Source organism: Hyperolius riggenbachi, chromosome 10 (assembly GCF_040937935.1).
Source record: "Hyperolius riggenbachi isolate aHypRig1 chromosome 10, aHypRig1.pri, whole genome shotgun sequence".
Classification (NCBI taxonomy): domain Eukaryota; kingdom Metazoa; phylum Chordata; class Amphibia; order Anura; family Hyperoliidae; genus Hyperolius; species Hyperolius riggenbachi.
The window spans coordinates 273821818-273845129 of record NC_090655.1 but is presented as its reverse complement, the minus strand read 5'-3'; the positions used below and the strand labels follow the sequence as shown (position 1 = coordinate 273845129).

General features: G+C 48.0%; 1 protein-coding gene across 2 annotated transcripts; it reads right to left on the bottom strand.

Moving 5' to 3' along the window:
- Positions 1–208: 208 nt before the first annotated feature.
- LOC137535462 (zinc finger protein 605-like) lies at positions 209–22085 on the bottom strand. 2 transcript variants are annotated; one of them, XM_068257294.1, is made up of 4 exons: positions 22008–22085; positions 15993–16275; positions 15255–15884; positions 209–2978 (listed from the first exon to the last, which is right to left on the bottom strand). In XM_068257294.1, the coding sequence occupies exons 2-4, from the start codon at positions 16210–16212 to the stop codon at positions 1447–1449; spliced, it is 2382 nt and encodes a 793-aa protein (XP_068113395.1). In that variant the 5' UTR covers positions 16213–16275; positions 22008–22085; the 3' UTR covers positions 209–1446. The 2 variants fall into 2 exon arrangements, with proteins under 2 accessions (XP_068113395.1, XP_068113394.1); XM_068257293.1 differs by having other exon boundaries at positions 15255–16275.
- Positions 22086–23312: the final 1227 nt, after the last annotated feature.

The window sequence follows — 23312 nt, the reverse complement described above, 5'->3', positions numbered from 1 at the left end:
ATCCCCGGCCTCTGATTGGCCGGGGACCGCCGGCACCTGATAGGCTGAAGCCTATCATATCCAGCGCAGGACGGAACTCCGTCCTGCGCCGCTCACAGAGGGATAGAGAGGGAGGGAAGGAGGCCAGGAAGCGCTGCGGAGGGGGGCTTTGAAGAGAGCCCCCCCCCACTGCAAGCGCAAGCAGCCGGCGGCGATCAGACCTCCCCAGCAGGACATCCCCTAGTGGGGAAAAAAGAGGGGGGGGGGGGAGTCTGATCGCCCTGGCTGCTAGCTGATCGGTGCTGCGGGCTGGAGAGCCCACGCAGCACCGATCAACAAAACCACCCCCTGGCACAGAAGTGGTTAAACCATTTGTTTCCTAATAAAGATTTTTGTTATACATCATGGATGGACATCAAGCTTTCTTTGATTACTATGCCATGGATGTCTTTTTTTCTTGTAGATAGATTTGGTGTTTCATACATGGCTATGGACATTTGTTCTTGTTTGGTTCTCTTTTTTGTGTTGCTGATGTTATTTAAACCAATGTCTGATTCTTAAAAATGTATGGATTATATTCTGATCTTTCTAGTCAATGAATAATCATAATGACTGTTTTTTTTTTTTTATATAAACAGTCATTGTTTACATGAATTATGTAGAAGCTTTCCAGAGGCGCCAATAGAATAAAAGTCACTTAAACGAGCTTAAAACCGATGGGGCAGTGGTGGGCCTATCCCATCCATGCAGACAAAGCAAACAAAGGAAGGACTGTGGCATCAACAGTCAAACAACAATTTATTTATACTCCACAGTAAAAATAGGCAACACGTTTCACGGGCTCAATCCCGCTTCATCAGGCCAATCAAAAAGGAGCATACAGCTTAACAGCATCAAAACCACACTGAGCGCCTCTGTTTACATGAATTATATTCATGCTTAAAAAAATGTTGGCTTCTATTTACTCTTCAGGAGAGCCGTGGCTGCATGTGACTGCAGATACTGACTTCATTTGCATACATAAAACACCTGTCTTATTAACCCTTACAATGTACAAAAAAAGTGATCATAGGCCAGTACTAACTAGGCTTAGTACTATATGTACCCAAGTTTCTCTCATATGACCTCAGTTCAGGGACTTTTTATGCTTTACGAACCAATGCAATGAGTAGCATGAGAGAGTCCTCAAGATTCTGTGTAAATATGCTGCCATGTGCATCTAGCAATAAATAAACGAAACAATGAAAAAGAACACTTATGGCCAAAACATTTCCCACACTAAACACAAGTGTCTGGCAAGCAGTGACTTGTTCAAATACATTTCCCACACTCAGCACATAAATAGGGTTTCTCAACAGTCTGAGATCTCTCATGAATGACAAGAGCAGATTTTGAAACAAAATGATTTTAAAACACAATGTTTTCCACATTCAGCATATAAATAGAGCTTTTTACAAGTGTGAGATCTCAAAGTGTGTGGGATCTCCTGTGACATAAAAAAGCTGATTTTGAAACAAAAGATTTCCCACACTCAGCACATGGATAGGGCTTCTCACCAGTGTGCAATCTCTTATGAATGACCAGATCTGATTTCTGTGCATAACATTTCCCACACACAGCACATAAAAAGGGCTTCTCGCCAGTGTGAAATCTCTCATGTATGACAACGTCTGATTTACGTACAAAACATTTCCCACACTCAGCACACGAATAGTTGTTCTCACCAGTGTGATATCTCTTATGTATGACAAGGTTTGATTTATGAACAAAAAATTTCCCACACTCAAAACATGAATAGGGCTTCTCACCAGTGTGAGATCTTTCATGTCGAACAAGAACTGATTTCTGGGCAAAACATTTCCCACACTCAGCACATGAATAGGGTTTCTCACCAGTGTGAGTTTTCCCATGTCTAACAAGAGACGATTTTTGTGCAAACCATCTTCCACACTCACCACAAGAATAAGGCTTCTCACCAGTGTGAGATCGCTCATGTCTGACAAGCAGTGATTTATGCCAAAAACATTTCCCACACTCAGAACATTCATAGGGCTCACCTTCAGTGTGAGATTTCTCATGCATGACAAGATGTGATTTTTGTGCAAAACATTTCCCACACTCACCACATGAATAGGGCTTCTCATCAGTATGAGATCTCTCATGTGTGACAAGATGTGTTTTCTGCGCAAAACATTTCCCACACTCACCACATGAATAGGGCTTCTCACCAGTGTGAGATCTCTCATGTATGACAAGATTTGATTTACGAACAAAACATTTCCCACACTCAGCACATGAATAGGGCTTCTCACCAGTGTGCGATCTTTCATGTCTGACTAGCTGTGATTTCTGTACAAAACATTTCCCACACTCAGAACACGAATGGGGCTTCTCACCAGTGTGTGATCTTCCATGTCTGCAAAGCTGTGATTTCTGTGCAAAAGATTTCCCACACTCTGAACATGAATAGGGCTTCTCACCAGTGTGACATCTTTCATGCCTGACAAGCTGTGATTTCTGCACAAAACATTTCCCACACTCAACACAAGAATGTGATTTCTCACCAGTGTGTGTTTGCTCATGTTTGACAAGACTTGATTTCTGAACAAAACATTTCCCACACTCAGCACATGAATAGGGCTTCTCAGTGTGTGATCTCTCATGTTTGACCAGATTTGATTTAAGCCCAAAACATTTCCCACACTCAGCACATGTATAAGGCTTCTCACCAGTGTGAGATCTCTCATGTCTGACAAGAAGTGATTTCCAAACAAAACATTTCCCACATGTAGAACAGGAATTAGACCCTCCAGCAGGGGGAGAGCTGTGCTGGGTAGGAGGCCCCTCAGGGTTAGAGAGGTGAGGTGAGTCTGGAGGAATATTTGGGGTAACCAGGATATCTGCAGGAGACTCTTGTCCAGTGACATCATCATCCGTTGTACAGTCTGTGGATACAGAGAGACGAGTCTCTGAGAGGTTCCTGATGCCGGGACTCCGCCCTGCAAATAGAGAAACATCATCACTTCCTGTTAGAGAATTCTGAGGGGAGGAACAATTATCATTAGGGATGAAAGGAAAGAGGATGGTCGGCACTGCTGTACAGCTTCCTTTATTTGGCAATGTGCAGACAAGTAGGCTGTGTGTTACATCATCACCTCACAGTCCATAAGAAGAGACTAAACACGTACCGGTGCGGGGGTGGATATTGGTGGGTGCTGGTTGCTGGGAGCCTGACGGCAGTTTCACACACAAGCGCTTCTTCAGAGGCTATGACAAGGGGGCGGGGCTGCAGCTATATCCGCTGTAGTTGTACAAAGTGCTTATAGCTAAAATTAACCTGCAATCCAAGGGGCGTGTCCGCCACACTAACATGTCGGACGTATGATTCTGGAGCTCTGTGGACAGACTGCATAAAAGAGACTCAAGCAAGCCAGACATCCCACACGAGTGCAGAGATGATCCTGGGCCCATGGATGCCACAAAACCAGAAAAAACTGCCAAGCTGCCGGACTCAGCTGCATGAAGATGGCGCCACTGCGACTACAGGGGAATACCCAGCCGAACACTCCTCCACCTCTTACCAGCAGCCGCTCTCCTCTGCCTCACTCCCAAACAGCCCCACTGACATCATAGTGTGTCTATGCTGATCACAGAGCATAGCAGGAAGACAGTGTGTCTATGTTGATCACATGGCATAGCAGTAAGACAGTGCGCCTATGCTGATCACAGAGCATAGCAGGAAGACAGTGCGTCTATGCTGATCACAGAGGCTAGCAGGAAGACAGTGCGGCTATGCTGATCACAGAGCATATCAGGAAGACAGTGCGGCTATGCTGATCACAGAGCATATCAGGAAGACAGTGCGGCTATGCTGATCACAGAGCATATCAGGAAGACAGTGTGTCTATGCTGATCACAGAGCATATCAGGAAGACAGTGTGTCTATGCTGATCACATGGCATAGCAGGAAGACAGTGCTTCTATGCTGATCACAGAGCATAGCAGGAAGACAGTGCATCTATGCTGATCACAGAGCATAGCAGGAAGACAGTGCTTCTATGCTGATCACAGAGGATAGAAGGAAGACAGTGCGTCTATGCTGATCACAGAGCATAGCAGGAAGACAGTGCGGCTATGCTGATCACAGAGCATAGCAGGAAGACAGTGTGTGTATGCTGATCACAGAGCATAGCAGGAAGACAGTGAGTCTATGCTGATCACAGAGCATATCAGGAAGACAGTGCGTCTATGCTGGTCACAGAGCATAGCAGGAAGACAGTGTGTCTATGCTGATCACAGAGCATAGCAGGAAGACAGTGCGTCTATGCTGATCACATGGCATAGCAGGAAGACAGTGCATCTATGCTGATCACAGAGCATAGCAGGAAGACAGTGCATCTATGCTGATCACAGAGCATAGCAGGAAGACAGTGCTTCAATGCTGATCACAGAGGATAGAAGGAAGACAGTGCGTCTATGCTGATCACAGAGCATAGCAGGAAGACAGTGCGGCTATGCTGATCACAGAGCATAGCAGGAAGACAGTGCGGCTATGCTGATCACAGAGCATAGCAGGAAGAGAGTGCGGCTATGCTGATCACAGAGCATAGCAGGAAGACAGTGCGGCTATGCTGATCACAGAGCATAGCAGGAAGACAGTGCGGCTATGCTGATCACAGAGCATAGCAGGAAGACAGTGCGTCTATGCTGATCACAGGGCATAGCAGGAACACAGTACGTCTATACTGGACACAGAGCATAGCAGGAAGACAGTGCTTCTATGCTGATCACAGAGGATAGCAGGAAGACAGTGCTTCTATGCTGATCACAGAGCATAGCAGGAAGACAGTGCAGCTATGCTGATCACAGAGGCATAGTAGGAAGACAGTGTGTCTATGCTGATCACAGAGGATAGCAGGAAGACAGTGTGTCTATGCTGATCACAGAGCATAGCAGGAAGACAGTGCGTCTATGCTGATCACAGAGCATAGCAGGAAGACAGTGAGTCTATGCTGATCACAGAGCATAATAGTAGGACAGTGCGTCTATGCTGATCACAGAGCATAGCAGGAAGACAGTGCAGCTATGCTGGTCACAGAGCATAACAGGAATACAGTGCGTCTATGCTGATCACACAGCATAGCAGGAAGACAGTGCAGCTATGCTGGTCACAGAGCATAGCAGGAAGACAGTGTATCTATGCTGATCACAGAGCATAGCAGGAAGACAGTGCGTCTATGCTGATCACAGAGCATAGCAGGAAGACAGTGCGTCTATACTGATCACAGAGGATAGAAGGAAGACAGTGCGTCTATGCTGATCACACAGCATAGTAGGAAGACAGTGCGTCTATACTGATCACAGAGCATAGCAGGAAGACAGTGCAGCTATGCTGGTCACAGAGCATAACAGGAAGACAGTGCATCTATGCTGATCACAGAGCATAGCAGGAAGACAGTGCTTCTATGCTGATCACAGAGGATAGAAGGAAGACAGTGCGTCTATGCTGATCACAGAGCATAGCAGGAAGACAGTGCGGCTATGCTGATCACAGAGCATAGCAGGAAGACAGTGTGTGTATGCTGATCACAGAGCATAGCAGGAAGACAGTGCGTCTATGCTGATCACAGAGCATAGCAGGAAGACAGTGAGTCTATGCTGATCACAGAGCATATCAGGAAGACAGTGCGTCTATGCTGGTCACAGAGAATAGCAGGAAGACAGTGTGTCTATGCTGATCACAGAGCATAGCAGGAAGACAGTGCGTCTATGCTGATCACATGGCATAGCAGGAAGACAGTGCATCTATGCTGATCACAGAGCATAGCAGGAAGACAGTGCATCTATGCTGATCACAGAGCATAGCAGGAAGACAGTGCTTCAATGCTGATCACAGAGGATAGAAGGAAGACAGTGCGTCTATGCTGATCACAGAGCACAGCAGGAAGACAGTGCGGCTAAGCTGATCACAGAGCATAGCAGGAAGACAGTGCGGCTATGCTGATCACAGAGCATAGCAGGAAGAGAGTGCGGCTATGCTGATCACAGAGCATAGCAGGAAGACAGTGCGGCTATGCTGATCACAGAGCATAGCAGGAAGACAGTGCGGCTATGCTGATCACAGAGCATAGCAGGAAGACAGTGCGTCTATGCTGATCACAGGGCATAGCAGGAACACAGTACGTCTATACTGGACACAGAGCATAGCAGGAAGACAGTGCTTCTATGCTGATCACAGAGGATAGCAGGAAGACAGTGCTTCTATGCTGATCACAGAGCATAGCAGGAAGACAGTGCAGCTATGCTGATCACAGAGGCATAGTAGGAAGACAGTGTGTCTATGCTGATCACAGAGGATAGCAGGAAGACAGTGTGTCTATGCTGATCACAGAGCATAGCAGGAAGACAGTGCGTCTATGCTGATCACAGAGCATAGCAGGAAGACAGTGAGTCTATGCTGATCACAGAGCATAATAGTAGGACAGTGCGTCTATGCTGATCACAGAGCATAGCAGGAAGACAGTGCAGCTATGCTGGTCACAGAGCATAACAGGAATACAGTGCGTCTATGCTGATCACACAGCATAGCAGGAAGACAGTGCGGCTATGCTGATCACAGAGCATAGCAGGAAGACAGTGCGTCTATGCTGATCACAGGGCATAGCAGGAACACAGTACGTCTATACTGGACACAGAGCATAGCAGGAAGACAGTGCTTCTATGCTGATCACAGAGGATAGCAGGAAGACAGTGCTTCTATGCTGATCACAGAGCATAGCAGGAAGACAGTGCAGCTATGCTGATCACAGAGGCATAGTAGGAAGACAGTGTGTCTATGCTGATCACAGAGGATAGCAGGAAGACAGTGCGTCTATGCTGATCACAGAGCATAGCAGGAAGACAGTGAGTCTATGCTGATCACAGAGCATAATAGTAGGACAGTGCGTCTATGCTGATCACAGAGCATAGCAGGAAGACAGTGCAGCTATGCTGGTCACAGAGCATAACAGGAATACAGTGCGTCTATGCTGATCACACAGCATAGCAGGAAGACAGTGCAGCTATGCTGGTCACAGAGCATAGCAGGAAGACAGTGTATCTATGCTGATCACAGAGCATAGCAGGAAGACAGTGCGTCTATGCTGATCACAGAGCATAGCAGGAAGACAGTGTGTGTATGCTGATCACACAGCATAGCAGGAAGACAGTGCGTCTATGCTGGTCACAGAGCATAGCAGGAAGACAGTGCGTCTATGCTGATCACACAGCATAGTAGGAAGACAGTGCGTCTATACTGATCACAGAGCATAGCAGGAAGACAGTGCAGCTATGCTGGTCACAGAGCATAACAGGAAGACAGTGCATCTATGCTGATCACAGAGCATAGCAGGAAGACAGTGCTTCTATGCTGATCACAGAGGATAGAAGGAAGACAGTGCGTCTATGCTGATCACAGAGCATAGCAGGAAGACAGTGCGGCTATGCTGATCACAGAGCATAGCAGGAAGACAGTGTGTGTATGCTGATCACAGAGCATAGCAGGAAGACAGTGCGTCTATGCTGATCACAGAGCATAGCAGGAAGACAGTGAGTCTATGCTGATCACAGAGCATATCAGGAAGACAGTGCGTCTATGCTGGTCACAGAGCATAGCAGGAAGACAGTGTGTCTATGCTGATCACAGAGCATAGCAGGAAGACAGTGCGTCTATGCTGATCACATGGCATAGCAGGAAGACAGTGCATCTATGCTGATCACAGAGCATAGCAGGAAGACAGTGCATCTATGCTGATCACAGAGCATAGCAGGAAGACAGTGCTTCAATGCTGATCACAGAGGATAGAAGGAAGACAGTGCGTCTATGCTGATCACAGAGCACAGCAGGAAGACAGTGCGGCTATGCTGATCACAGAGCATAGCAGGAAGACAGTGCGGCTATGCTGATCACAGAGCATAGCAGGAAGAGAGTGCGGCTATGCTGATCACAGAGCATAGCAGGAAGACAGTGCGGCTATGCTGATCACAGAGCATAGCAGGAAGACAGTGCGGCTATGCTGATCACAGAGCATAGCAGGAAGACAGTGCGTCTATGCTGATCACAGGGCATAGCAGGAACACAGTACGTCTATACTGGACACAGAGCATAGCAGGAAGACAGTGCTTCTATGCTGATCACAGAGGATAGCAGGAAGACAGTGCTTCTATGCTGATCACAGAGCATAGCAGGAAGACAGTGCAGCTATGCTGATCACAGAGGCATAGTAGGAAGACAGTGTGTCTATGCTGATCACAGAGGATAGCAGGAAGACAGTGTGTCTATGCTGATCACAGAGCATAGCAGGAAGACAGTGCGTCTATGCTGATCACAGAGCATAGCAGGAAGACAGTGAGTCTATGCTGATCACAGAGCATAATAGTAGGACAGTGCGTCTATGCTGATCACAGAGCATAGCAGGAAGACAGTGCAGCTATGCTGGTCACAGAGCATAACAGGAATACAGTGCGTCTATGCTGATCACACAGCATAGCAGGAAGACAGTGCAGCTATGCTGGTCACAGAGCATAGCAGGAAGACAGTGTATCTATGCTGATCACAGAGCATAGCAGGAAGACAGTGCGTCTATGCTGATCACAGAGCATAGCAGGAAGACAGTGAGTCTATGCTGATCACAGAGCATATCAGGAAGACAGTGCGTCTATGCTGGTCACAGAGCATAGCAGGAAGACAGTGTGTCTATGCTGATCACAGAGCATAGCAGGAAGACAGTGCGTCTATGCTGATCACATGGCATAGCAGGAAGACAGTGCATCTATGCTGATCACAGAGCATAGCAGGAAGACAGTGCGGCTATGCTGATCACAGAGCATAGCAGGAAGAGAGTGCGGCTATGCTGATCACAGAGCATAGCAGGAAGACAGTGCGGCTATGCTGATCACAGAGCATAGCAGGAAGACAGTGCGGCTATGCTGATCACAGAGCATAGCAGGAAGACAGTGCGTCTATGCTGATCACAGGGCATAGCAGGAACACAGTACGTCTATACTGGACACAGAGCATAGCAGGAAGACAGTGCTTCTATGCTGATCACAGAGGATAGCAGGAAGACAGTGCTTCTATGCTGATCACAGAGCATAGCAGGAAGACAGTGCAGCTATGCTGATCACAGAGGCATAGTAGGAAGACAGTGTGTCTATGCTGATCACAGAGGATAGCAGGAAGACAGTGTGTCTATGCTGATCACAGAGCATAGCAGGAAGACAGTGCGTCTATGCTGATCACAGAGCATAGCAGGAAGACAGTGAGTCTATGCTGATCACAGAGCATAATAGTAGGACAGTGCGTCTATGCTGATCACAGAGCATAGCAGGAAGACAGTGCAGCTATGCTGGTCACAGAGCATAACAGGAATACAGTGCGTCTATGCTGATCACACAGCATAGCAGGAAGACAGTGCGGCTATGCTGATCACAGAGCATAGCAGGAAGACAGTGCGTCTATGCTGATCACAGGGCATAGCAGGAACACAGTACGTCTATACTGGACACAGAGCATAGCAGGAAGACAGTGCTTCTATGCTGATCACAGAGGATAGCAGGAAGACAGTGCTTCTATGCTGATCACAGAGCATAGCAGGAAGACAGTGCAGCTATGCTGATCACAGAGGCATAGTAGGAAGACAGTGTGTCTATGCTGATCACAGAGGATAGCAGGAAGACAGTGTGTCTATGCTGATCACAGAGCATAGCAGGAAGACAGTGCGTCTATGCTGATCACAGAGCATAGCAGGAAGACAGTGAGTCTATGCTGATCACAGAGCATAATAGTAGGACAGTGCGTCTATGCTGATCACAGAGCATAGCAGGAAGACAGTGCAGCTATGCTGGTCACAGAGCATAACAGGAATACAGTGCGTCTATGCTGATCACACAGCATAGCAGGAAGACAGTGCAGCTATGCTGGTCACAGAGCATAGCAGGAAGACAGTGTATCTATGCTGATCACAGAGCATAGCAGGAAGACAGTGCGTCTATGCTGATCACAGAGCATAGCAGGAAGACAGTGTGTGTATGCTGATCACACAGCATAGCAGGAAGACAGTGCGTCTATGCTGGTCACAGAGCATAGCAGGAAGACAGTGCGTCTATGCTGATCACACAGCATAGTAGGAAGACAGTGCGTCTATACTGATCACAGAGCATAGCAGGAAGACAGTGCAGCTATGCTGGTCACAGAGCATAACAGGAAGACAGTGCATCTATGCTGATCACAGAGCATAGCAGGAAGACAGTGCTTCTATGCTGATCACAGAGGATAGAAGGAAGACAGTGCGTCTATGCTGATCACAGAGCATAGCAGGAAGACAGTGCGGCTATGCTGATCACAGAGCATAGCAGGAAGACAGTGTGTGTATGCTGATCACAGAGCATAGCAGGAAGACAGTGCGTCTATGCTGATCACAGAGCATAGCAGGAAGACAGTGAGTCTATGCTGATCACAGAGCATATCAGGAAGACAGTGCGTCTATGCTGGTCACAGAGCATAGCAGGAAGACAGTGTGTCTATGCTGATCACAGAGCATAGCAGGAAGACAGTGCGTCTATGCTGATCACATGGCATAGCAGGAAGACAGTGCATCTATGCTGATCACAGAGCATAGCAGGAAGACAGTGCATCTATGCTGATCACAGAGCATAGCAGGAAGACAGTGCTTCAATGCTGATCACAGAGGATAGAAGGAAGACAGTGCGTCTATGCTGATCACAGAGCACAGCAGGAAGACAGTGCGGCTATGCTGATCACAGAGCATAGCAGGAAGACAGTGCGGCTATGCTGATCACAGAGCATAGCAGGAAGAGAGTGCGGCTATGCTGATCACAGAGCATAGCAGGAAGACAGTGCGGCTATGCTGATCACAGAGCATAGCAGGAAGACAGTGCGGCTATGCTGATCACAGAGCATAGCAGGAAGACAGTGCGTCTATGCTGATCACAGGGCATAGCAGGAACACAGTACGTCTATACTGGACACAGAGCATAGCAGGAAGACAGTGCTTCTATGCTGATCACAGAGGATAGCAGGAAGACAGTGCTTCTATGCTGATCACAGAGCATAGCAGGAAGACAGTGCAGCTATGCTGATCACAGAGGCATAGTAGGAAGACAGTGTGTCTATGCTGATCACAGAGGATAGCAGGAAGACAGTGTGTCTATGCTGATCACAGAGCATAGCAGGAAGACAGTGCGTCTATGCTGATCACAGAGCATAGCAGGAAGACAGTGAGTCTATGCTGATCACAGAGCATAATAGTAGGACAGTGCGTCTATGCTGATCACAGAGCATAGCAGGAAGACAGTGCAGCTATGCTGGTCACAGAGCATAACAGGAATACAGTGCGTCTATGCTGATCACACAGCATAGCAGGAAGACAGTGCAGCTATGCTGGTCACAGAGCATAGCAGGAAGACAGTGTATCTATGCTGATCACAGAGCATAGCAGGAAGACAGTGCGTCTATGCTGATCACAGAGCATAGCAGGAAGACAGTGTGTGTATGCTGATCACACAGCATAGCAGGAAGACAGTGCGTCTATGCTGGTCACAGAGCATAGCAGGAAGACAGTGCGTCTATGCTGATCACACAGCATAGTAGGAAGACAGTGCGTCTATACTGATCACAGAGCATAGCAGGAAGACAGTGCATCTATGCTGATCACAGAGGATAGCAGGAAGACAGTGTGTCTATGCTGATCACAGAGCATAGCAGGAAGACAGTGCGTCTATGCTGATCACAGAGGATAGCAGGAAGACAGTGTGTCTATGCTGATCACAGAGCATAGCAGGAAGACAGTGCGTCTATGCTGATCACACAGCATAGCAGGAAGACAGTGTGTCTATGCTGATCACAGAGGCATAGTAGGAAGACAGTGTGTCTATGCTGATCACAGAGGATAGCAGGAAGACAGTGCGTCTATGCTGATCACAGAGCATAGCAGGAAGACAGTGCCTCTATGCTGATCACAGAGCATAGCAGGAAGACAGTGCGTCTATGCTGATCACAGAGGATAGCAGGAAGACAGTGTGTCTATGCTGATCACAGAGCATAGCAGGAAGACAGTGCGTCTATGCTGATCACACAGCATAGCAGGAAGACAGTGTGTCTATGCTGATCACAGAGGCATAGTAGGAAGACAGTGTGTCTATGCTGATCACAGAGGATAGCAGGAAGACAGTGCGTCTATGCTGATCACAGAGCATAGCAGGAAGACAGCGCGTCTATGCTGATCACAGAGCATAGCAGGAAGACAGTGCAGCTATGCTGGTCACAGAGCATAACAGGAATACAGTGCGTCTATGCTGATCACACAGCATAGCAGGAATACAGTGCGTCTATGCTGATCACAGAGCATAGCAGGAAGACAGTGTGTCTATGCTGATCACAGAGCATAGCAGGAAGACAGTGCGTCTATGCTGATCACAGAGCATAGCAGGAAGACAGTGCAGCTATGCTGATCACAGAGCATAGCAGGAAGACAGTGCGGCTATGCTGATCACACAGCATAGCAGGAAGACAGTGTGTCTATGCTGATCACAGAGCATAGCAGGAAGACAGTGTGTCTATGCTGGTCACAGAGCATAGCAGGAAGACAGTGCGTCTATGCTGATCACAGAGCATAGCAGGAAGACAGTGCAGCTATGCTGATCACAGAGCATAGCAGGAAGACAGTGCGTCTATGCTGATCACAGAGCATAGCAGGAAGACAGTGTGTCTATGCTGATCACAGAGGATAGCAGGAAGACAGTGTGTCTATGCTGATCACAGAGGATAGCAGGAAGACAGTGTGTCTATGCTGATCACAGAGGATAGCAGGAAGACAGTGTGGCTATGCTGATCACATAGCATAGCAGGAAGACAGTGCGTCTATGCTGATCACACAGCATAGCAGGAAGACAGTGCGGCTATGCTGATCACAGAGCATATCAGGAAGACAGTGCGTCTATGCTGATCACAGAGCATAGCAGGAAGACAGTGCCTCTATGCTGATCACAGAGCATATCAGGAAGACAGTGTGTCTATGCTGATCACAGAGCATAGCAGGAAAACAGTGTGTCTATGCTGATCACAGAGCATATCAGGAAGACAGTGTGGCTATGCTGATCACATAGCATAGCAGGAAGACAGTGTGGCTATGCTGATTACATGGCATAGCAGGAAGACAGTGTGTCTATGCTGATCACAGAGGATAGCAGGAAGACAGTGTGGCTATGCTGATCACATAGCATAGCAGGAAGACAGTGTGGCTATGCTGATCACATGGCATAGCAGGAAGACGGTGCGTCTATGCTGATCACACAGCATAGCAGGAAGACAGTGTGTATATGCTGATCACAGAGCATAGCAGGAAGACAGTGCTTCTATGCTGATCACAGTGCATAGCCCCATTAGTATCCTGAGAGTATTGCCTGTCACATGACGACAGATAGCGATCTCAGCATAGAGATGTCTGCAAGATAGGAAGAAGACTTGCAGCATGTGGCCAGATCCCGGGGTGGTGAGTGAGCTACGGGCTCCACTGCACACTCTGCAGAGGGGATGGGGGGCCTCTGATGACCTATATACTGAAGGAGGAAGCACTCTTTGGATACCTGCTGTGGATGCCCACAATGGGGGGTCACTCTCTGGCTGCCTATACTGCCAGCACTAAGCATATCACCATGTGATAAATTTCAGAATGTAAAGCAGGGGAGGAAATATTTTACAGTGGGCAAACACTGACTTAATCATTTATAAAGTAATATTACAAAATAAAAATAAGCAATTTTATTAATTTGTTATTTTCAGTACAGGTCCTCTTTAAAGAGAACCTGAGGTGGGTTTGTGAAATCCTATCAGGACACAGAGACACGTTCTGTATACAATGAGCAGCCTTTGTGTCCTTACAGACTGTTTCCAGGCTCTCCCCGGGCTCTGCTGTCCCTCATAAAATAATCCGCCAGGCTAGCGACACGCAGACTGTCGCTAGCCGGCTGTTTACCTGAAGCCTGTCAGTCACCGCCGCTCACCCACTTCCTGCCTATGTCCCTTCCCGCCTCTCTAAGCTTCCTCCAATCGGCTTACAGAGGCGGGGAGGGACACAGCCAGGGAGCCACGCTATACAGGAGGCGAGGGAGCGAAGGTGAGTGGCAGAGGTAAATAACAGGCCAGCGACAATCTGTGGACCGCTAGCCTAGCGCTAATGGGGAATAGCAGAGCCGGGGGGGGGGGGGGGGGCAGGACGCACTATAGAAGGACACATGGGCTGGCCATTGTATACAGAATATGCCACTGTGTCCTAATAGGATTTCACAAACCCACCTCGGGTTCTCTTTAGAGAGAATAGTGAGAAAAAGAAGACACAACATTTCATAACATCTTGTAGTCTTTGAGAAAATCAATGGATTATTAAAGCATGTATGGGAGATTGGTTAATAAAGGATATCTGAGGTAAAAAACAAACTGATGAGAAAAACAATTGTATCTATCCTCCGTCTACTAAAAAATTACCCTTTTTTTTTTTTAGATATCCCAGAGTTTTATTTTATAATTTAAATCTAGTTTTTTAGTTTTTAATGTTTCATTGTCTCTGCTCAATGACACCTTCATTGAAGTATGCCAGAGCTCAAATCTATGAATTATTGACCCTTTTTATCTCTTATCTGCTCTCAGAAGCCATTTACTGACAGAAAAGTGTTTTATGGCTGTAATTACTCATTAGTGAGGGTTATGCTATAGTCTGACCCAGGCTGACCTGGTCCCGACCCGGACAGAGACTGTCACTTGCATAACTGATGTTTAACTCTTTCAGGCAGAGAAAGAAAGAAATAAAAAGGAACACAGCCTAGTTATTTGTGTGCTAGACACTGTACATACACATGTCTATCTCATCATGTCGCCTCAGTTGTCCTTTAAAGGAAGTCTGAAGCAAAAACAAAACAAAAAAAAAACAGATAAAAACAGAAACTCACCTAAGGAGAGGACTTCCCGTTCTCCTCACAGTCCCCTCGTTCCAGTGCTGACACCCCCATTAGCAGTCTACGTGCGATGGGTCAGACACTGCTCTCTGCCGCTTGGGGTGTGCTTTGGAAGTCTTCGGAAACACACAGGCTCACAAAGATGGGCCGCTCCACATTGTGCACGAGCCCTCTCCCCTCTCCATCATGTGATCTTTACTGTGCCTAGCTGGGACATATTTCTAAGTGATCTTAAGTATTTTGTATATCTAATGTTTATCACTCACCTGTGCTGATCCTTGTAATAATGTCTTCCTCCTTAGATGCTCTCATCACGTCATCCTCCTGCAAAGACTGCTGATCACTCCTCACATATGTCTCTTCTTCTTTCTCTTTACTTGTCCCCATATTGTCTTCCTCCTCCATAGACTGCTGATCACTCCTCACATACATCTCTTCTTCTTCTTCCCCTTTACTTGTCCTCATCATGTCACCCTCCTCCATAGACTGCTGATCACTCCTCACATATGTCTCTTCTTCTTCTTCCCCTTTACTTGTCCTCATCATGTCACCCTCCTCCATAGACTGCTGATCACTCCTCACATATGTCTCTTTTTCTTCTTCTTTACTTGTCCTCACCATGTCACCCTCCTCCATAGACTGCTGATCACTCCTCACATATGTTTCCTCTTCTTCCTCTTTACTTGTCCTCATCATGTCACCTTCCTCCATAGACTGCTGATCACTCCTCACATACGTCTCCTCTTCTTCCTCTTTACTTGTCCTCATCATGTCACCTTCCTCCATAGACTGCTGATCACTCCTCACATACGTCTCTTCTTCTTCCTCTTTAATTGTGCCCATCATGTCACCTTCCTCCACAGACTGCTGATCACTCCTCACATACATCTCTTCTTCTTCTTCCTCTTTACTTGTCCTCATCATGTCTCCCTCCTCCATAGACTGCTGATCACTCCTCACATACGTCTCTTCTTCTTCCTCTTTAATTGTGCCCATCATGTCACCTTCCTCCACAGACTGCTGATCACACCTCACATACATCTCTTCTTCTTCTTCCTCTTTACTTGTCCTCATCATGTCACCCTCCTCCATAGACTGCTGATCACTCCTCACATAGGTCTCCTTTTCTTCTTTAAGTGTCCTCATCTTGTCACCCTCCTCCACAGACTGCTGATCACTCCTCACATACGTCTCTTTTTCTTCCTCTTTAATTGTCCTCATCATGTCATCCTCCTAATTAGACTGCTGATCGCTCCTCAAATACATCTCTTGTTGTTTGAGTTACTTCTGAAAAGGATAACAAATTGTAGCTGTAAGATTTCAGCAGTAATAAACAGAGCACAGAAAAGAACATAATTTGCTAGGGGTGATAATCTCCCATAAGCTGTGGTATCCTGCACATTCAGTACCACAGTGCTCTCTTCCAGTGTGCCTTGCTCATCATCTGGTGCTTCTCTCCTCCTCTCCATGCACACATCCCTGGGAGGTTACAGCAGTGCCGGTAGCGGTAGATGGATGAGGATGTGAGGAGAGAACAGCTGGAGACAGAGGGAGATAGGAGCAGAGGCCTGCAGCTAATTAGCTATAAATTATCATTACTTATGGCTCTGGCACCTGATGTACTAGGCAGAGGGGACTGCAGCTCCATATCCTGACCATACCTGAGCCCACCTGTCACTCACCTACTAATCCCAAACCCTCCAAGAGCCGTAGCAACAAACCTCCCAACTGGGGCAGTGCCAATACCAGGACCAAAGCAGCAGAGGCCACCCAACCCCTCTCCAGCTGCAGCCTCCACCTGTCTGTCCTATCAGCCACGCCCCTTGTTACCTGGCTCCACCCCCTAGCTGTGACCCACCAGCCATCATCTTTGTGCAGACTCTACCCTCTCCCAATGCGGGACATAAAACTCCTGTGACTGCAGTAATAAACATAGATAATAACAGGTGTATTTAGATGCATGATTTATAGCACAAGAAGTAATAGAAATCCAGAGATAAGGTAATACAGAGAGTGTGCATACGTGTGAGGCACCAGCTGGAGGTGGTAGCTGCTCCACGAGGATCTTATGGGCTCAGTATTCCATGGCATACAGGATCAGCCAGTCACAGCTCCACTCCGCACTATTCACAGATTATATTCTTCTCTATGTCTCCATCCCTGAGGGGCAATTATCTAACCTAATCCCCCATACAGATACTTTGTACCATTCTCAGGAAATAAAGGCTGACTACCCTAAAATAAAACTCTACTACTCCCTGCAAGCTCTTTCCTGAAAGATGTATGCGCCTCAGTGCTCTCCCCAGAAATTTTTTCCAGCCGAGTGGCATGAAAAAGTAGCTGGGTGGGGTGAGATGAGAGAATGCAGGGCCGGCGCTTCTCTGCACAACTCTGCTTATAACCGAGAAGGGAGGTGAGCTGCTGACAGCCGGGTGCTCACCAAAACTAGCCGGGTGGAGAACTCAGCAAAAAGAGCCTGGGGAGAACACTGCGCCTGGAATGGATTCCTGCTCACACCACCACCCATTACCTGGTATAACAGTCACACATCTCTCAGCTATATTAAGTCTGTGTCACTCCAGTCATTCATACCTTAGTGATGAGGCTGGAGGGATGATCCAATCTGCCAATCACAATATCTGGAAGAATTAGGGTCTGTAAACACATCCAGTTTTGATTGGTCTATTTTTCCACTTCCACATAGGTTGAGGGCTAACAGATTTTGAATACTATAAGCAGATTATGTAGGAAAGCTCTCATATTACTTGGTAGTGGTAAGATTGGCCAATCTTCTGCACATCCCCTTATGCATCATACAGTGAGATCCTTTCCCCTTCCCCTTACCTGCTTCAGCTCCTCCCATTATCATTAAACATAGTCAAGTGAAGGTTAGGCTAGCACACCGGCTTCAAAGTGCAAGTAATTTTGTTTATTGCTTCATCAGCACGAAAAATGACAATTGTTTCGGGCCATGGCAGGTCCCCTTCTTCAGAATGTGCAGGCAAAAACGTTTTTTGTCTGCACATTCTGAAGAAGGGGACCTGCCGTGCGGAGCAGTGCTTTTCAGCGCTGCTAGATTTGGGCGTAGCCGGCGCCTCCATAGACTACAATAGGAATCATTCCTATTGCAGCACTCAGTGAGTAACGTTGGCTCCGTCAGAAGACGGAGCCGAGGTTGCTTAAAAACATAATAATTCGGCCTCCAGCAATCGCTGGAAGCCGAATTATTTCATTCCCCCACTATCCATGTCGGCCTGGAGGGGGAATAGTAATTAAATCGGCCCGGACTTGTGCAAGAAGCAGGATCAGCCATATACAGCTGTACCCTGCGCCCAAGTCTACCTGTGCCGATTTCAAATGTACTCCCTGCCGTGGCCCCAGAACAATTGTCATTTTTCATGCTGATAAAGCAATAAATGAAGTTACTTGCACTTTGAAGCCGGTGTGCTAGCCTAACCTTCACTTGACTGTTGATGTACCTGGTGCTTGGGCTTAGCACCTTCCGGCTATGCACCCATACTCTGGGTAAGGTGTGCCACCTCCACAGTCTCCCTACGCTGTATCATTAAACATAAGGACATCAATCACACCTCAAACCGCCTAACTGAGCTGTCCTGGAGAGAGAAGAGAGATGACCACTACCAGGGCAGGGACAAGGCTGTCCACTCCAGCACTAGAAGCGGAGATCCCAAAGTGTGTCCCCCAATTGTACCCCTCCCCAGTATGGGTAGCCTGACGTACCCCCAGAATTAGGCAGCCCTCTCCCCAGTATAGGCAGCCTGATGTACCCCCAGAATTAGGCATCCCCCTCCCCAGTATAGATAGCCTGATGTACCCCCAGTAGTAGGCAGCCCCCTCCCCAGTATAGATAGGCAGATGCACCCCCAGTATTAGGCAGCCCCTCCTCAGTATAGATAGGTAGATGTGCCCCCAGTATTAGGCAGCCCCCTCCCCAGTATAGACATAAAGATGTGCCCCCAGTATTAGGCACCCCCCTCCCCAGTATAGATAGCCAGATGTACTCCCAGTATTAGGCAGCCCCTCCCCAGTATAGATAGCCAGATGTACCCCCAGTATTAAGCAACCCCCTCCCCAGTATACATAGCCAGATGTATCCCCAATATAAGGCAGCCCCCCAGCCCAGTTAGACAGGCAGATAGATGTACCTCCAGGATTAGGCAGCCCTCCTAACCTAGACAGGAAGATGTCCCCCCAGTATTAGGTAGTCTCCCCATCATTCAGAGTAGCGTGTGGAGTGCTGTAGTATCCTGTTAGGTTGTTAATCACCTCTGATAACTAACACACACACACACACACACACACACACACTAGGCTGACCAGGCGTCCTCTTTTGCCCGGACAGGTCCACTTTTTGAGACCTGCCCGGGCTGTCCTACTGGGTTTTTGAAATGTCCGGGAAACACCAAGAGAGCCCAGCGGCAGAAGAGCCGCTTGAAGAGAAGAGAGCCTACTCTTTGGGAGCCGAGCCTACAGGCGCCTTATAGGACACAGGCGCCTCCTGAATGGCCCCCTATAGAGATTTAAACAGCAGCAGAGCGCCCGCAGTGTAATTCTGGGTGTCCTGTCCCCGGTAATAGCTGCAATGCGAGTGTCCTGCCTACCGCTGCTTTGAAGTGGCACAGTAACGCACATGCAGGAAGTCAGATTCAGGACGGATCACTGCACGGCACTTCTGTTCCGTGCAGGCTACAGGGTAGGATCGGGTGAGGCGTTCTCTCTTCTCCAGCTTTATTTACTTTTCTACTGTCTCTTGCCGCTGGGAACTGAGAGGGAGAGAGTTACCATTGAGTCTGTGGAGTGGAGGGGGGATGGGAGAGAATAGAGAGCGCAGTAGTCTAAATTCAAAAGGCTTTGTCTCCCCCCTTCCCTTTCTATGCAAATGGTGCAGGCCCAGAGTCAGTAGTACAGTGACAGGAAGGGGGGGGGGTCACCCAGTCACGGAGCGCTGCCTGTGAGTGACATGTGGCCTCAGAAGATAGCTGCACAGCATGATGTGGGCTACAGCTCTGCCCCTCCGTGTCAATTGTCCTGAGCCTGGGTGTTTCGCAGGTGACAGTGCTGATCCTCCACTATTGTTGGGACCCTTGATCCTCCCCCTCCTTTTCTTAGCAGAGACTTCAATGCTCCCTCCTCCCCACCTTCTGTATTCCCCTCCTTCTGTACAATGTCCCCTGCTCAGGCACTCCTGAGGACATGCTTCCCAGTTCCCCTCCTTCTGTACAATGTCCCCTGCTCAGGCACTCCTGAGGACATGCTTCCCAGTTCCCCTCCTTCTGTACAATGTCCCCTGCTCAGGCACTCCTGAGGACATGCTTCCCAGTTCCCCTCCTTCTGTACAATGTCCCCTGCTCAGGCACTCCTGAGGACATGCTTCCCAGTTCCCCTCCTTCTATACAATGTCCCCTGCTCAGGCACTCCTGAGGACATGCTTCCCAGTTCCCCTCCTTCTATACAATGTCCCCTGCTCAGGCACTCCTGAGGACATGCTTCCCAGTTCCCCTCCTTCTGTACAATGTCCCCTGCTCAGGCACTCCTGAGGACATGCTTCCCAGTTCTCCTCCTTCTGTACAATGTCCCCTGCTCAGGCACTCCTGAGGACATGCTTCTCAATGTTTACATAGGGCGATACTTCAGCTCTGTCCAGTTGTCACCTGATCTGATCAGATGTTATTGCTGCTCTGATCAGGTCAGGTGACAGCTGGTCAGTGTCTGAAGTGTTGCCCTATGGAAACACTGCTGGAGGCCAGGTCTAGCCTAGGGGGACCATTGGAAGAATAAAGTGAAGGAAAATAGGATTGCCTCAGCAGGGGATACTGTTTAGAAGGGGGAAGGGGGTGGGAGTATTGTAGTCTCAGATAGAGAAGTGGGGAGATCAGTGAGGGTGATGAGGCTCCTATTAAAATTATTATTATTTAGTACTTATATAGCGCCAACATCTTCCGCAGCGCTGTACAGAGTATATTGTAACTAACTGTCCCTCAGAGGAGCTCACAATCTAACCCTACCATAGTCATATCTCTATGTATGTATAGTCTAGTGCATGTATCATAGTCTAGGGCCAATTAACTTATCTGTATGTGTTTGTGATGTGGAAGGAAATAGAAGTGCCCAGGGGAAACCCAGGCAGACACAGGGAGAACATACAAACTCCATGCAGATAGTTCCCTGGCTAGGATTTGAACCATGGTCCCAACGCTGCAAGGCAAAAGCTATAGCCACTACACCATCCTTCTGCCCACTACAACACCGTGTCAGTGTCACCAGTAAGGATCAAGTTCAATCCTTAGTGTGACATCAGTTGGGTATACCCAAACAGTGTGCTGTTTCTATGGAGTTGGGATGAGGCGCGACAGAGCAGCTTCCCACTGGCTGGGAGGAGGGGAACAATGTATCAATGTCTGCCTGCCTGCCGCTAGATTCGACCAATTACTGCTTGCCTGCCTGTCACTAGAATCAACCAATCACTAAAAAAAAGGCCCTCCATGCTCACGAAGTTGCACAGCACACTGCTAAGGTCTTGTATATTTGGCCCCACCCATGACCACGCCCACGTGCTGTTGTGATCGTCCTCTTTTTTGGAAATCAAAATATGGTCACCCTAACACACACACACACACACACACACACACACACACACACACACACACACACACACACACACACACACACACACACACACACACACACACACACACACACACACACACACACACACACACACACACACACACACACACACACACACACACACACACACACACACACACACACACACACACACACACACACACACACACACACACACACACACACACACACACACACACCACCCGCTTGCCTGGACTGGTATGTGCACTGCATCATTTCCCCTGCTCTGATAAGCTCATGTGTTCATGCAGATATTACTGAACATCACATAAGCCTACATAGCAGTGCCGACCTTACTCTGCATCTCAGTATATAACAAGAATCACACAATCCATAATAATAATAATTACCTCTTCCAACAATGTAGCCTCTCCACCTCCAGCAACTTCTCCTCCTGCTGTTACATCTTTCCTCTCTCTGGTTTCATTGCTTCCTGTCTGTGCGTTCCACCTGGGAGAGGTGAGGTCGCCATCTTGTGGTGAACAGGCTAACTGCATCCTCTGTCTGTGGAATCAGCTGCCGGTATTGATTATTATCTATATATGTCATAGCTCCCAACTGTCCCTTTTTTGGGAACCCTGTCTCTCTGTCCCTCTTTCTTCCTCATTTGTCCCTATTTGAGGACCGATGTATAGATCTATGTAAACATTTGTATCTTTCTACTGAAAAATATGGTTAATTGACTCTAAACCTTGTTCCTATGATTCGAATTGATATATTTCTTATATTCAAATGTTAATATAAAGGAAAATGAACCATAACAGAAAGGACCAGTGTGGTTTGAATTATAAACAACATACTCTCCTTATGAAATCTTTGTGGTATCCATGACTAGGGGTGTGTCGGGGGCGTGATTAGAGGTGTGATATGGGCGTGGCTAAAGTGGCCCTCTTTCTTATCTCAAAAAGTTGTGACGTATGATAAATTACAGCTGGAGCCCAAAGTCTGGCCACTCCGGGTTCTGGCTGGTCAAAATGAGAAGTTGCTGTTTCATTGTGGACAATGCCCGAAATTAATCGATTCCTGGCGGCTCTGTTCTTCTACGTTCCTCTCCCTCGGCTCCTTCTATTGACTTGTGGCAGCCAAGGACACACACACATGCTTCCAGAGTCGTTCATCACGGCGGGGAAGCAGAGCAGGAATGCTGCAGACAGGGCCGGATTTACCACTAGGAACTGTAGGCACATGCCTACAAGCGCCTATATGCTGCTGAGGTGGGTCTGCGCAACACACTCACTGCAAACCTCAGCAACCTCCCCCTCTCACCATGACAGCTCTGCCGCCCTGCTCTGCATCAGCCCTTCTTTGCATCGGGTGTGAGACGCCCACTAATCCCTGATTGCTATGCGGCCCCACTCTGCACTGCAACTCTCAGAGACACAGTGCATCCGCCGACATCACAGCCCCTGCGGCAGGGGGGAGGGGCGCTGTGCTCTAACGTATGCCGGGAGAATCAGGAGAGTGTGGCCGCTCAAGCAGAGCTGCTTATGCCGCTTTCTCCTTCCCTGGACAAGCCTGACAGGGACCAGCTTCACGGAGAGAACAGACAGCTCCAGCCGGAGAGAGTGTGGGATGCTCCCCCCCCCCTTCCTCCAAGAAACTTTAATGGCTTAGGCTGCCCTGTTGAAGTAATTCTTTTTTCAGCTGTTTAATTG